Here is a 15,673-nt window from a genome sequence, read left to right as displayed (position 1 = left end):
CAGCCGCTGCCGGCGGCGCCACCATCATCGCCACCGCCGTTGAACCCTTCATGAAGCCCACCGAAACTAGTGATCTTGAGCTCACATTTGGAGTTGCTCAAAATGACTTCATGAGTGATTGGGTTGAGAAGCTCACTGCTTCCTATGGATCTTGGGCTACAACTCGGAGGCTTTTCCGCGTGCCTCTTGCTTCCATGAATAACAACATCTTTCAGATTTGCAATGGACCTAGAACACCCAGACCTGCCAGTCTTTCTCGTCAGGATTGGGCTCAACTGCTTCCCCCTACTCGGATCATGTACCTCCGACAGCTCCGATTTGCAGTGCAACGATTTCTTCAAAGAAATCCAAACTGTAGGCATCACATCCTTCTTCTTCTTCTTGCTCTTCTCCCCCATTTTCTCTCCACCCACAATCACAAATGCCTCAATCAACGCTCATGAAGCATCCTGTTTGATAAAATGCCTAGCAGAAACTGTCGCTATACTTGAACAAATTCTGGTCCCTTTGCAGAGCTGGAGATGGAAGTGTATGTCCTCTCCAATCCAACCCCATTGCCATCACCAAGAAAAAGTAGTTGATATGGGGACAACAACACTTCCACTCTTGCCTAACACTAAACTATTCTACATTTGCCTTTTCATATTGGATCCCAGTATTTGCAATAGCTTTTACTCTTTACGTCCATAAATCGAAGAGAAAACTATAAATTTAATTTATAATAAAAATTAAAAACAATTACGCTCACATCTCTTAAAATTTAATGTAATTACACATATACCCGATGTAGTTTTAAAAATTACATCTAGCACTTATGTAATTTGCTATAAGTTCCTCCATTAGTCAAAATTTACTAAATTTGCTAATGTTAACAAAAAATTGAATGAGAATTGATATATACCCTAGATTAACTAACTACTAACTTATTGCAGGTTAAACATTTTTTTTCGAACTAAACTACCCTTATAATAGTGAAGTTATAATTCTTCACATGCATTAACGTGTAAAGACGTATGAAGGTCATTTGGTCATAAAAAGATTTATTTGACGTGCAATAAGTCAGTAATAAATCATTTTGAGGTTAAAATAATTTTTTTTCTATTTTTTGTTAATATCATCAAATTCAGTGAATTTTAATTAATGGAGGAATTTGTTAGACAAAAACATACCTCAGAAGCGCTAGATATAATTTTTTAAACTACAAAATATTTACATATAATTACACCAAATCTTAAGAGAAGAAAATATAATTATCCCTAAAAATTATATATTAGAAAAAGTAAGTATCTCGCAATAGTTGATAGATTTTGTGTTAAATAGATTTAATTTAAACAATTCAACAACATAAATTATAAACCTTTTGTTGTATAAAAGGGTTTATTTCTGGTTGTGGGGCATTTATATTTTGGAATTCTAACCCTTGATGTTCTGATGTATGATCATGACCCTACACAGACTCTAATGATTTAGTTGGACCAGCAACGTTTTTCCTTAACGCTTCCATCCTATATGAAATACGCACATATAAGTAGATTTTTAATATTTACCTCACGTATAATATCACATTTCATCTATTATCCCTAAGAAATCTAATCCCTACTCTAATACCACCTAATAAAAATATTATTTAAATTTATTTTGATATATGTATATATATATATATATATATAAAGAGGACAGTGACAGTGTGGCGAGGTGGACCGAACGTTGTGTTTAAACCTATGTTGAATTGAATTTGTTCAAGGGCATGAATTCGAATTTTGTTACGTTATGTCTCCATGAGATACTACTAAATACTTGTTACTATGAAAAGAGTACAAGCCACGACATCATGTGCCAAATTCCTGTTCCCATCAATTTCAATAATATAATCTTTTTTTTTTATTCTTTAACCTAAAATGATTGCCGCAATAGAAAGTGCCGTATTGGATCAACGGGTGAATTTATTTATTAATATCAATAAATTCACTGAATTTTGACCAACGAGTGGATTTATTTGTTAGATGAAAACAAATTTCAGGGGTATTAAATATAATTTTTCAAATCACAAAAGATTTACGTGTAATTTCACGAAACCTCAAAAAAGGGGAGTGTAATTATCCCAAAATTTTATCAGGTCAGCGATAATCATAAACTTTGAGCGGGAATTAATTTTGATTCCAATAGGCTTTTGGACATCTCCCAAAAAAAACACCAAAAAGAGTTATAATATAAAGTTAAAAATTCATTTTCGAAATATCGCAATCATGTACAAATTTTTTTTTACATGTATCGTGCCCAAATTTACTAGCACTTATGTGTTTAGTCTATTGTAGCAATCAACTCATTAAATGTACCCACATGATTAATGTTCAATCCACATTTTCCAACTGACTCCATTAATTTCTGAAAGCAATAAATACATGTAATGTCACTTCTTGTTGTTTTATACGTTCTAATTTTGAATTATTTAAAATTAATTTAATTTAAATTAAAAGTTATAAGTAATTTTCTAACAATGTCTTCAATTTATTGATAAAATACTCGCAACTTTTATTGTTACTTAACATACAATTTTCTTTACTAGTTTTCCAACCAAAAAAGTATAAATTGCTACATATATCCATAATAGGTCTTTTTAGTCGTATAATTGATTACATGACAAATGTAATATGCTCAACAAATAGTCTAATTGAATATGACCGAACTCGACTATCGCTTACCACTGGATGGTGGTCGAATATCTTCTACACATGCACATTACAAACATTTGTCGGTCTTGTGGGCTAAGCGGATTGTAGCTTACTTCTATGTTCTTTAGCTTGTGTACAACGCTAACATGATCAATATTTGTGCTGATCGTTCAAATATCTGAACGTCAACGGCTGAGCACGCAAAATAGAACATTGCCAAGAGGCGGTCAAGTTGCTACTACCGCCACCCAACTTTGTTATTCATCCCGAAAACAAAAATTCTTAATTAATCTATTGTCATTTATTATATATGTGAAGTCCATATCTAACATTTTTTTTTTTTTTTGACACAAATATGTAGCAATGGCCACCAAAAATAAAAAAATAGCACATAATAAATAAGGAAACTATAGTACATAAAGATATGATAAAATCAAGAATGAAGGTACAAAGGATGGATTTAAAGAAGAGGAATTCAATTCATGAATTAAAATGGTGAGAGATGGGGAAAGTGGATGAACTCTTTATGACCCTAACTTCATCATCTAACCAATTACATATATCAATCTTTCCATCTTTGGAATGCTATCTATATTGCAGCTTATCATTGATGGCTATGATGGGATTTTTGGGGCAAAATTTTACTCTTTTTTTTTAAAAAAAAAATTGAATTAAATGTTAGGTCAATTTAAAATTTCTGTGCCCTAATCTTTTAATAGAATCTAATTGTTGCTTAATGATTATTTTTTAAAATTTTACTTAATTATGTACACGAATCTGAATATACCGCACATACTCGTATATATAATCAAAATATTACTTGATAATTACTTTTTGGAATTTTAATAAATTATGCACACAGATACGAGTGTATTGCATGTATTAGTATAAATTTATAATAGAAATAATTGTAGTGGGTGAACTTACAGGTTTTATGTGCGATGAGGTTCTTAATGTGTATTTCGTGTGGAAATATTATATGTCTTTAACAATATTATATCACGTGGCATTCTCCACTAAATATCTTATGAAAATGTGCCATGGGATCAAAAAGGCTATTTAAGGATAAAAAATGAGAATCTTGTAACCCGATATACCAAAAATGAAAGGGCCTAAGTTATGTGACAAAAAATTCTATTTTTCGCATTACTGAATAATTGGAGTATATACAGAAGTCCATCTGCTTTTTAGGGCACAGGGTTTCTACAGTATAAATAGGAAAAATTATACCAACAAATTCATGATGTTAGGCCTAACTGTACAAACGCCTTTTATTCTTTATATCATTACTAGTATATCCTTTCAAGGGGTGACAGTGCAATGTACTCAGGGAGCTGTTTGTATAACGTTTTACTGTTGAATAAGGGGTGTATTCGTAATAACAACTACAATCTTCATTAATGTATTTGTAATTTTATAAAGAGTACGGGGTGTTTGTAGAATCAAACCTAACACTGGGGGTTCAATGTAATTTACCTTACAATTAGTTTATGAATGTCCATTTTTTCACATTACCAAAAAGAAAAAAAATAAGAGAGAAGATTAGTGACGAAATAAAAAAAATCAAGTAATAATTCTAATATTATCACTAATTATATATTTATTGAACAAGATTTTTTAGTTCATCATAATAGTGATTTTATAATTTTAATTAAAGTAACTATTAGTTTGTAATTAAAGTTGCTCTTAGGGAGAATCAGTGACAAGAAGTATGTTGTACATAAAATTATCATTAAAGATAATTAGTGAAACATATATATAATAACGACGCAGCGACAATAAATAATTATTGTTACTATATTCTGTTGTCATTAAACTGTCATTAATTATAAATGTGCCATTGATTATTTATAATGATAAATTTGTGTATGATTTTTTCCATTATTAATTATATAATGACAAAAATCAAAATTAGTTATATTTAAATATATTTCAAGGGTAAATTACAACTACCTCCCCTAAGGTTTGACATAATTATAAATACCCTCTCGTTATTTGAAAAATTACAATAACCTTAAGTGGAAAATAATTATATAGCTCCTAGATGACGAAGTAGACATTACTATTCTATCTTTATTGAATTTTTTAAAAAATTAGAAAAGTATTTAAAAAAATATAATAAAAAACTGAGGTTGGGTAAAATAAATAATCTAGAGGGAATAGTAATTTATAAAATTATTCTAGAAAATTATAAAATATATATAAAATTATAAATTTATAATTTAAAATAGTTTGATCAATTTCCACAAAAATTGGATGGAAGTCTAACATAATGGACTCATTGTTCAATGGATGTTAAAATCATAGAAGTAATTATAATTATTCAAACAACAGAGAGGTATAATTATGTCAATTATTAAGAAAAATTATCGTAATTTATCCTATATTTTTAAGTGAGTAAATTATAATTAGGTCACCACAAATCTCGAAGACATTAAGGGCGCCTTTACATTTAGTTAATAGATAGGATAAACTACTTAATTGAATGTAATACAGTGTATATTATAATTGGAAACTTGCAATTTCAGACCTAAAAATATAGGGGTTGATAATTTCTATTTTAGCAATTTTATCCTATAGTTTTAGAAATTTCACACATTGAGGACCAAAATTACTGGAATTTACTGAAGTATAAATTACGTGTGTTTTTTAGATTCGGCATATTTACGAATATTTCATTATTGTTTGGAAAATTACAAATACCTTCTTGATGTTTGCTGAAATTATGCAATCTTCGGATGGAGGCCTAAAATTGTGAACTTTGCTCTTACTGTATTTTTTTTCAAAAAAAATTAAAATTTTATAAACAAATTGGACAAGATGGATGAAAAATTTTGAAAAACTGCAAAAAACTTGTTCACGTGATCCACAAAAAAATCATAAAACTTTTAAAAATAAGTAAAATTATAATTTATAATCTACAAGGACGTTTTGGTTATTTTACTATAAAAAATGAATGAAAATCTAATGGAAATTAACAGATTTGGTTAACTGTTGGACCACCATTAATATCAAGCAGATAATAGCAATTTTTCAAACAATCAGGATGTATTTATAATTATGCTAAATTTCAGGGGAGCTCGTTGTAATTTATTCTTTATTACAATAGCCTGTAAACTGCATCTAATTAAGATGGCACATACACTTTTTCAGTCAATTTAGCAAATTCCAATTATTTTTGTCCTCAATATATGAAATTAAAATTATAGAACAAAAGTATCAAAATAGATTAATATATGATTAACCCCATATTTATAGGATTAAAATTACAATAAGTACAAACAAAATATGATACTAGTTACAAAATATAACTAAGTGAAACTTTTAAAGTTGACATTAAAAATATATATTAAATAATAATAACTTTTATCTTGTCACTATACAATTATTAGTGACAAAAATTATGCTTAAAATTATCACTAAATATAATCATTCCCATATGTATAAAGACAACACAGTATGACGACAATAATTATTTATTGTCAATAAATCGTCACTATACATATATCATTAATTATATTTATGATAATTTTATACACCATGTTTGTCACTAATTTTTGCTACTAACAATTTTCACAAAATAATAATAATTATTTAAAATCACAAAATTTATTATTATGATAAAATATTTTTTTTGTCACTAAGATAATATTAAAATTATCACTTAATTTTTTTATAGCTGATCTTCTATTTTTTTTTTTTAGTGAATTTTACCTATTATAGTATGGGATGGGAGTATGCATAATTTGTCTGCTTTTAGCCAGACTTGGAACCATGCACTTTAAAATTAAATATTCATTGGGTCTTACCCATATTATACTCAAAATAATTAAATTTTATTTAGGTATAATGCCACTTTTCTCAGATCAAGTTCTCAGTATTGTAAATACAGATGGTCAAAGTCTTAACATTCTTCCCCCAATTCCAGCAAGTCCAAAACTGACACTAGTACAATATGAAAAATTTTTGGCTATTTTACGTGCTTTTACAACGACTTCGATACATACAGAGGCAATTTTCATAATTGTCGAGCTACACAAAATAATCTCAAAAAAAAATATATTGTAATAGTGTCAGTGTACAAACAGTCAAATTAGTATTATATATATAAATGAGTACAATGTTGTTAGCTTATAGTATTGGCCAAGCCTTAACATTCAACTCTAGTACACTATTGTTAATTAGCTTATACAGTTACAAATCAAACAAGTGAAAAATAATGTACTAATAAACATAAGCTGGTGAGAGAGAGAGAGAGAAGAAAAAAAAAAAAACAAAAGTCCTAAAATTGCACGAATAGATGAGTTGACGGTATTATTGTCACTTCTGTAGTTATAACTTTTAAATATGCTACTCTCTAAAGTACAGGATATAAAAGTCAATTTAGTCATCAGTTACGTGGCTGGATGAGGTGGGGGACGTTGATTGAATGTTTAGTCAGCAAAACCTATTCTAAAAAGTCATAATTTTATCCATGTTACCCATTTACAGCGAGTCAGAAAAATTCAGTGATCGAAGTCTTGAAATTGCACAAAAATATAGTAAAATTACGGGTTTCATTGGGACGTTTGTAACTATAATTCTTAAAATGCCACCCCAAACATACATGATAGTAAATATATTTAGTCTTAGAAAATACAAATACAAAGGAGACATATATACAAAGGCAATTTATAATCTCCTCAAAACATCTTAAACGTGTTTGAAAGATTATAAGCTCCAAAAATCATCTGGCAAAATTATTCTTAATGAGCTTATTACATCTCAAGATAAGATGCTTTGGATTTTATAAAAGTTTTAAAAAAAGTTAACCTCATCCAACTATATATATATATATATATCACTCTATTGCACACACACTCTCTCTCTTTCGGATTTTAAGAAATTTGATTTTTTTGGCATTTGAAAAAAATACTTTATTATTTAATAATAAATTATTATAATTAAATAAAAATAAGATTGCTATTAATATTATATTTACTAAAAATATATATATAATTCACATTATAAATTATACAACTAGAAATAGTAACTGCTTTAAGAAAGAAAATATAATTATATATTCATTTAATATTCAACTAACATGGATGTATATATATATATATGTTATTTTTTAATTCAAAATCTTAGTTAATAAGTAATTAATTTTTTATATAATATGTCAAGAAATAACAACTTATTATATCATATTCTTTTTAGTCATTTTACCAATAAAAAAAATCTTGTTATACCAAGCGCTCTGATATCCTATAAGATGTGAAAACATCTTATTAATTTTATCTAAATATTTTAAAATAAGATCCAATATCTTATAAACTCCTAAAATATATTATAAAATGTAGAAACTTCTAAAATGGTATAAAAAAGCTTAGTCAAACTTCTAAAATGGTATATATTGATATGTTAAAAAAATAGTAATTAACTAAAAAATAATTCATCTTATTGAATTGAATGTTTCAAATGAAACAAACTCATGTTGGCTTAGTAAATCTTATAAGCCCTTTTGAAATATATTATAAATGCTAAAAAAATATTTAGTATTTTTTTTAAAAAAAAAGTGTATAAATTTAAAAGTAAAATATTAGAAGCTCTTTAAAAAATAAGTAAAGAGTTACTAATTTATTTTTAAAAATTTAGTAAATCCTTTCAAATTAACTATAATATTCATAATTTTATTCTATTTAAATAATTCATTTTAAAATAAAATTTTATATTTATATTTTTTATAAAATTATTTAAATGAAATTTATAAAATATTTTTAAAACTTATAAGATGCAGTTAATAAATTTAGTGGAATGCCCTCTCACAAAATAATGTATTGAGGTATTTTCTCCTTTTCTGAACTAGAAAGTTGAGGTTGTGGTGTAAAAGTTGAGGCCTTTCTCCACTCTTTTAACCGCCGCCACCACGCTCACTATCGCCTTCGCTCTCACGCACCATGGCCGCCGTATGCTGCTTTCAGTTGAAGATCAACCCCACCTCATCCACATACAAGCCTCAAACCCACCTGAGATTCAACCCATCCACATTCGCACTACCATCATCCTCTTATTCTAAATCCGGGGACCCCCAACCCATATACTCCTCCGTCAAATCTTTTGCCCCCGCCACAGTGGCCAATCTGGGACCAGGCTTCGACTTCCTGGGCTGCGCCGTCGACGGAATCGGCGACTACGTCAGCCTCCAAATCGACCCGGAAGTCCACCCGGGAGAGGTCTCCATCTCCCACATCTCTGGCGCGAGCTCCAAGCTTAGCAAGAATCCCCTCTGGAATTGTGCCGGCATCGCCGCCATCGCCGTCATGAAGATGTTGAAGGTCCGATCGGTAGGTCTCTCACTCTCCCTTGAGAAAGGTCTCCCTCTCGGCAGTGGTCTTGGCTCCAGCGCCGCAAGCGCTGCCGCAGCCGCCGTTGCTGTCAACGAGTTATTTGGAGGCCCTTTGTCACCGTCTGAGCTCGTGATCGCGGGCCTTGAGTCGGAAGCAAAGGTCTCTGGCTACCACGCGGACAATGTGGCGCCATCTATAATGGGAGGTTTTGTCTTAATTCGTAGCTACGATCCTCTCGAACTGATACAGCTGAAGTTCCCCCGTGAAAGGAATCTATTCTTTGTACTGGTGAATCCAGAATTTGAAGCTCCCACCAAGAAGATGAGGGCGGCATTGCCACCAGAGATCACGATGTCTCACCACGTGTGGAATAGCAGCCAAGCAGGGGCTTTAGTGGCATCAGTGTTGCTAGGGGACCTCAATGGCTTGGGAAAAGCACTGTCATCAGATAAGATAGTGGAGCCTAGGAGGGCTCCTTTGATCCCAGGCATGGGTGCCGTCAAAAAAGCAGCTATTGATGCGGGGGCATTTGGATGCACGATAAGTGGGGCTGGGCCAACTGCAGTGGCGGTGACAGACAATGAGGAGAGAGGTCGGGAAATTGGGGAGAGAATGGTGGAGGCCTTTATGAAGGAAGGAAATTTGAAGTCCTTGGCAATGGTCAAGCAACTTGACAGAGTTGGGGCTAGGCTTGTCAGCAGTGTTCTCAGATGATTTAACTTCATGATGTTTCCTGTTTGGAGGTTCCACTCACAGCCTTTGCATTTGATCAGCAATGTTGGATATATGAGTTCATGCCCTAACTGCAATTGGTTTGAAGTTGTGTAGAGTTGCAGGACAATGCTTCTTTTTCATTGTAGTTTCTTAGAGTGCACTCATTTACTTGGTCGTTGAGAATTCTTGCCTGTTTGAGCAAACCATTTTAAAAGTAATGGTGGAGAAGTGATTTGCAATCAATAAATGGCTATATACCTGTCTTTTGCCAATGTAGTTGAAACATATAATCTTGCCCACATATATATATTTCTTTTGGTTTGAAGAGAATAATTAGGTGCTTGATATAGTTGTAGCCCCAATGCATTTGTTATATTGTTTTGTTTGGACAAGAGTGGAATTTACTGTTCTTTAGGAACAGCAATCTGCTTCTTGTAGCTGCCTTTCCTTAGGGTCTGACTTTTTTTGGTATCGAAAATAAATTATACTAAGAAAAAAGAGAGGTTAGGAGGATATAAAGTCCTCTCACCCATTGGAATCCAATCTCTGTTTGATGGGAATGACATTGGTATTTGTTGTCTGTTTATTGATTAGGTAATAATCGTTGACCATTAGGTATCCCCAGTGGATCAGCCATAGCAGTCATAAATAAACCTGTCCTACGAATAATATGGCTGCCGAAAGGTTCCATGGTTAGCAAGACTGCTACAAACATTTAAAAGCGGAAATTTCAACTTGAGAGGTTTATGCTTAGATCCACTTTCATGGATGGCCTGATTTAATAGAATCAGACATGAGATACCCACAGGTGAATTTGTTTCTTGCCCACTTTCATTAATACAGACTAAGCTGTTAATATATTTTAAAATGTAATGGATTGTGCTCAGGACAATATCTATTCTCTAGCTAGAGTGAAGATGATGCTATGTTGCTCCAGGTCTGAATCCAAAGGTTTCCATAAGACTTGGAATAAGCCAGCATGATCCTCCTCTAATGCCTTACATTCTCAAGCCTTCTCCTTCTCATCGGCCGAAGAATGGTAAATATCCTTCACTTCATTAAGCCTCCTTGGTTGTTATTCAAAAGAGGTAATTAGGGTACTCGTCTACAAATGTTTTTGGTTATACTGCTACGGAAAATGTAGAGTGTTTTTTATGATGTCTTCTTCACAATGTTTTAAAAAGCCAATGCAGTCTGATGCAAGGCATTGCAGAATGTTCTAGTACATGGCAACAACAAAGGTTGGTGGGCTGCATGCTAGGGCATTCAGGCATATATTTTCCGTTCCAAAACACCTCAACTCATTGAACATATGCTAGAAGTTCTCTATCAACCTTGGGATGCCTAGATACCACGTAATTCTTGTCAACTTCTTTCTCAAATTTAAATTCACTTAACTAGCATTATATTTTTAGAAATTAAACCATTTCATTTGTGCTGTGGTTTTGATACTTATAAAGCAATACTCGTGTTATATTTTAATGTTTCAAGAGCTGAAAAAATATCATCTACCCTTCTCATTATGCTACTTGACGGGTCTGTTGCATTCTATGGTCCTTATTCATGCATATCTGACTGCAAGGAATATTGTTCTCTGTTTTTTCTTCACTTGAAACCATTATTTGATTTTCCATATGCTAATCGAGCAACTATAATGAACAAGCAATGATTTGTTTTGATCGAATCCCTTGCTTGTAGAGGATAAAGGGAAGAAAGAGAGCAGACATTTTAGTTAATTTTCTGATTATGTTCTCTACAAAAAAGTCTGCATAGCCTGTTCTCCATTATTAGATTGCATTATCATCACTGGTAGAAGAAAGAGTAAATTTTGGTGCACAAATTTATCCTGTAATTTGAGGCTGAATTATGCCCTGGTAGTTGGATTGTAGCTAGTAGCTGTATCAGATCTTGTTAATTACCATTCTTCTATTGACTTGGCCTAATGATGCTGACTTCTATTTTCTCTCCTATTCACTTCTCCATCCCCACCGCCCATCATACTACTTTATTCCTTTTCTTCTTCCTTCCTCTCCTCTTCTTTCCATCTGCTCCGGCAGCAGTCCTTCTCTTCTCTTTTCCGTTTCCTCTTATCCTCCCCTTTTCTTCACATTCTCTTCTTTTGCAGATCTGGCTATAGCCTGCAGCCTGTCTGCTATGACACACGTTCTCTGGATCCACCATTTTTGCAGGTGACACTGATAGGCTGGCAGCACTTTCGTCTTTCTATCATTAGGTCCACCTTTCAATACTCGATAGTTGCCTAATGGCACTATCAGTTGCCACGTAATGCTTTTCATCTTCAATCTAATTTTGTCTCCCTGCCGCTAAGTCAGGTTGGTTAGTCCAAGTGCTACTTTTCAGCCCCAATTTCCCTTTTTCCTTATCAAAATTTATTTTTCTCTCTCTGTTTCACTATTTGAGAAGGGAACCGGTTCGGTTATGGATTCTTTGATTTTTTTTCTTACTTGGTTTCTTAATGGAGCCTTGCCACTGTCCCAAAGAGATAAGGGGGAACATCTTTTTCCAAATGTTGGTCAGCTATAAAAGTACTTGAGAACTTGTTATACTCAAATTGCATAAACCATAACTTCTGTTTTTCTCTGCTATGTTTTTACCTTACACATCTCTCTTCGTTTTACTTGCTATTTTTCACATAATTCATGTCCTCCATTTCTTGCAACAAAGTATCACTTGGTTTGTATCATGAAAGCCTTTGCTCTGACAGTGCCAGTTTCATCCTTGATTCTTTAGCTATGATCTTCAGAGATGAAACTCCTTGATATTGGTGATCTCAATCTTGTGCCTTGTGGATCAACTATCTGTATGGAAACTGCACCTTTAACTGCCAGGTTATGCATATAAAAGATTTTAAACTTCTTGATTTAGGTGTATGTTAATCAAGCATAGCTCGGAGAATGGACTCTTGTGATTTTTTCAGTTATATGTAGAAGACAACTAACTCCTCTGTGGTTGCAGCATGGCCCAGATCAATGCTTATTGAACACTGTGGAGGCATGTGCCATTGATGTCTGGCCAGATGTGGTTAGTATCACTTGTTGGGATTCAGAACGATTTCTTACGTTCCTCTTGATTTGGAACAGAGAAAAGTGGTGAATGTGGTTTTGACATGGCCTGTTTCTTATTTGATATATTTTTTTTTTTTCAGAATACAATTGGATTTTGATGTCTTGTTTAATTATCATATCAAACTTCATCTGATATTTTTTCAAAAATACGATTGGATTCTGATGTCTTGTTATTTTCATATCAAACACCTGATCCAGAAAGTTTATCTCCCATTTGTCTACTGTGTGTAAAGTCTTGTATACCATCACAACTATACCCATTGGGGGACATGTTTTGAGAGATTGGGTTCGGATGCCTCCACTGTGGCTAATGATTCCAATTTTGCTTTTGGTTCTGTGCATTACTTTTACTTCATGGCGGATATAGTTTTATGTGAGTATTATATCTCTTGGCTTTACTTTTTATACTGATTGCTCATATATCATGAAGAACATAATTTTAACTGATTAATCGTATGAAAATTGTAGGTTCCAGTTCTTGAATAAATTACACAAGAAAGGTGTATAATGATTTTGATTTACTCATCAATGTCAGTTAAAAAATTGAGTCAATTAGCCATCATTCTACTCTTTGTAACTATCAAGATTACTAGACCATACCTTTAGAATGAAGCATGGTGCTGGGAAGTTTCTTGAACGAATCCTTTTTAGAATTCCAATATCTACAGTATTACCTAATCTGATTAAATTTTGTTTTACAGAATTCCAGTATCTAACACAATCCTTGTGTAATCAAGAGAGATGTTAAATATGTAGATGCTGCAGTCTTTTCTGTTTATGTACCTCAGAACTATTTATTAGGGACTAATCATTTTGAATGGCTGTTTGATAGACGATCAAGTTCCTTGAAGAATTAAGTACTATATTACAATGAAGCAACAGGAAACTGCAAGGAAGATATCTGTCTGAAACTTGTTGAAAGACTTTTTTCAGATGAGTTGGTTCCCGGGTTCAAGAACACTTTATTGGAACGGCAGAACTTGTACAGATGAAATTGTGATGTCATTGTGTTCTGATATTCCTTCTTCTTATGCTGAGCATGAATAAACCGAAGCTATTTTGGCTCTCAGCTGGAGCCCATCTACTTTCTCTTATCCTGTCAACTCAGCTGGTTTTTGCCTTCAAAGCTCAACATCATGGCATCAGTGTGGTGTGTTCCTAGACTCCATTAAAGAAATTACAGTTTGGAGGACTTTTGTTGCATCGAAGATGTACCGGGTGGATGGAAAAAAGGAGATGAAAGCTATTGGACTAATCAATAGTTGGCTCATCCACTGCTGTATGAGAACAGGTGCACTTTTACCAGAAACCCATAACTCTTAGTAATGGTTCTAGTAGATATGGTTTGAAATATAAATAGACTAAATGAGTAATAAGCTGGTGCTTTTTCAAAATCAGCTGTGAATCACAATGCAAGTTGCCGATACTGCAGTTTATAACATAGCAAAGGCAATGACAATCATGGTAATGCTCCTCTTCCTCAAGCCACCCTTCCAGTAGACACCAAATCCCATGCTGGGATCTATCATAGTCACTGCAGTAGTAGGGCTTATCATCATTCCGGCTGCCTGCCAAATTTGGAAGATTGACAAAATTGATTTTCTTGTGATGCTATAGGTGCTCTTCGGAGCTCTCTTCATCTCTGTCCAGGAGGGCCTAGCCATTGCTGTAAATTATCTCATTCTTTACTATCACTGCATCCCTCTCTCGAATGATAATTCAAGCTAAAAGTTATGACCATAATGTCCATGAGGGAATATCCTTTTCAATGTTCTGCTGCAAATCACAGGGCCTAAAACTGTGATGTTGGGAAATGTACCTGGTACTGAATTTATCCCAATCTAAACCAATACAAAGAAGCTGGCAGTGTCCCTGGATCCCTAATTCTGATCATTGAAGCTCCAATTAACTTTCTAATACCACTTATCATAAGGAAAGGTTGGTTGCTGAATCCTACTCAGGTCGACGTCTCGAGAACTTTTTACCATCTTACATGACTTTCACATATGTGCTGTATGTCCGGATTACAAGATGCATAGAAGAATATGGAACAGATGATGCAGATGCTAAAAACAAGTCTGGGAGTTGCGTTTGTGATTCTTGATTCATCTGGTGAGTTTATAGACAAGAAAAAAAGAAGCAAAAGCAATTCAATCTCCATATGATTTTTATGAAGAATTAAGAAGTTTGTTAATAACCCTTTTCAGCTGTGAATGCAATTGATCTAAATGGAGTCTCATTCTGCCAAGATTTGAAGATGACATTGGAAAAGAAGAGGGAATGGAAGGTACATACTGAGGCCTCTCGATACACATGATCGATTATGTTAATCAGTAAGATCACATTGTGGTGATCACTGGTTCACGGGTTTCGGCTTATAGATGCTCCTTGTTTTATATCATATATGCCGATTAGTTTTGGAGGCACATCATGTCCTTAAAAGATTATCACCGGTTCATGAAAATCACACATTCTTTCTCTCCCCACACTCAATTCAATAGTTTTAAACCGTTTCAGGTTTTCTGTTCAAGAAATTCTTTTTTTTTTTTTTTGGGTGAATTGTAAGTTTTCATTTATCCAATAATATTTACAGAGTACTCTGGGCATACCCGGAGAGATACAAAAGGACCCACACTATAGTTTAAAGAGCAATTAAACCGTGCGGGAAATGTGTCAAGAGGAGCCTATAGACAGTGATCTTCACGGAAATAATGAGGCCCTCGGGATTGGGTAATGCACTCTCAAATATGAATTCGTTACGATGCCTCCAAAGGGAGTAGACCGTGCATGACAAAGTTAGGTGTCGCGCTTTGTTATGAACGGAGGAGCCGGTTTTCGCCTTCTTGAGCCATTTCACCGCACTGTGCAGGGT

General features: G+C 33.3%; 1 protein-coding gene and 1 long non-coding RNA gene across 6 annotated transcripts in view; one reads left to right on the top strand and one right to left on the bottom strand.

Moving 5' to 3' along the window:
- Nucleotides 1-667, bottom strand: part of LOC105176736 — a 2,017-nt gene extending 1,350 nt beyond the window's left edge. The window contains exon 1 of the mRNA XM_011099633.2: nucleotides 19-667. Coding sequence (XP_011097935.1) covers nucleotides 19-398 — 380 coding nt within the window. The 5' untranslated portion in view covers nucleotides 399-667. The remainder of the gene's footprint in view (nucleotides 1-18) is intronic.
- LOC105176734 lies at nucleotides 8,480-15,287 on the top strand. Of its 5 annotated transcripts, XR_002288271.1 has the most exons (9): nucleotides 8,480-10,523; nucleotides 10,653-10,754; nucleotides 10,929-11,070; nucleotides 12,467-12,564; nucleotides 12,692-12,757; nucleotides 13,634-14,092; nucleotides 14,200-14,265; nucleotides 14,419-14,913; nucleotides 15,009-15,287. It is a non-coding gene; the product is annotated as a homoserine kinase (long non-coding RNA). The 5 variants fall into 5 exon arrangements; XR_002288269.1 differs by having other exon boundaries at nucleotides 10,653-11,070; XR_002288268.1 differs by having other exon boundaries at nucleotides 10,603-11,070.

This window comes from Sesamum indicum, linkage group LG14 (assembly GCF_000512975.1).
Source record: "Sesamum indicum cultivar Zhongzhi No. 13 linkage group LG14, S_indicum_v1.0, whole genome shotgun sequence".
NCBI classification, from domain to species: Eukaryota; Viridiplantae; Streptophyta; class Magnoliopsida; order Lamiales; family Pedaliaceae; genus Sesamum; species Sesamum indicum.
The sequence above is the reverse complement of the archived record's forward strand: the minus strand, read 5'-3'. Positions and strand labels throughout refer to the sequence as shown.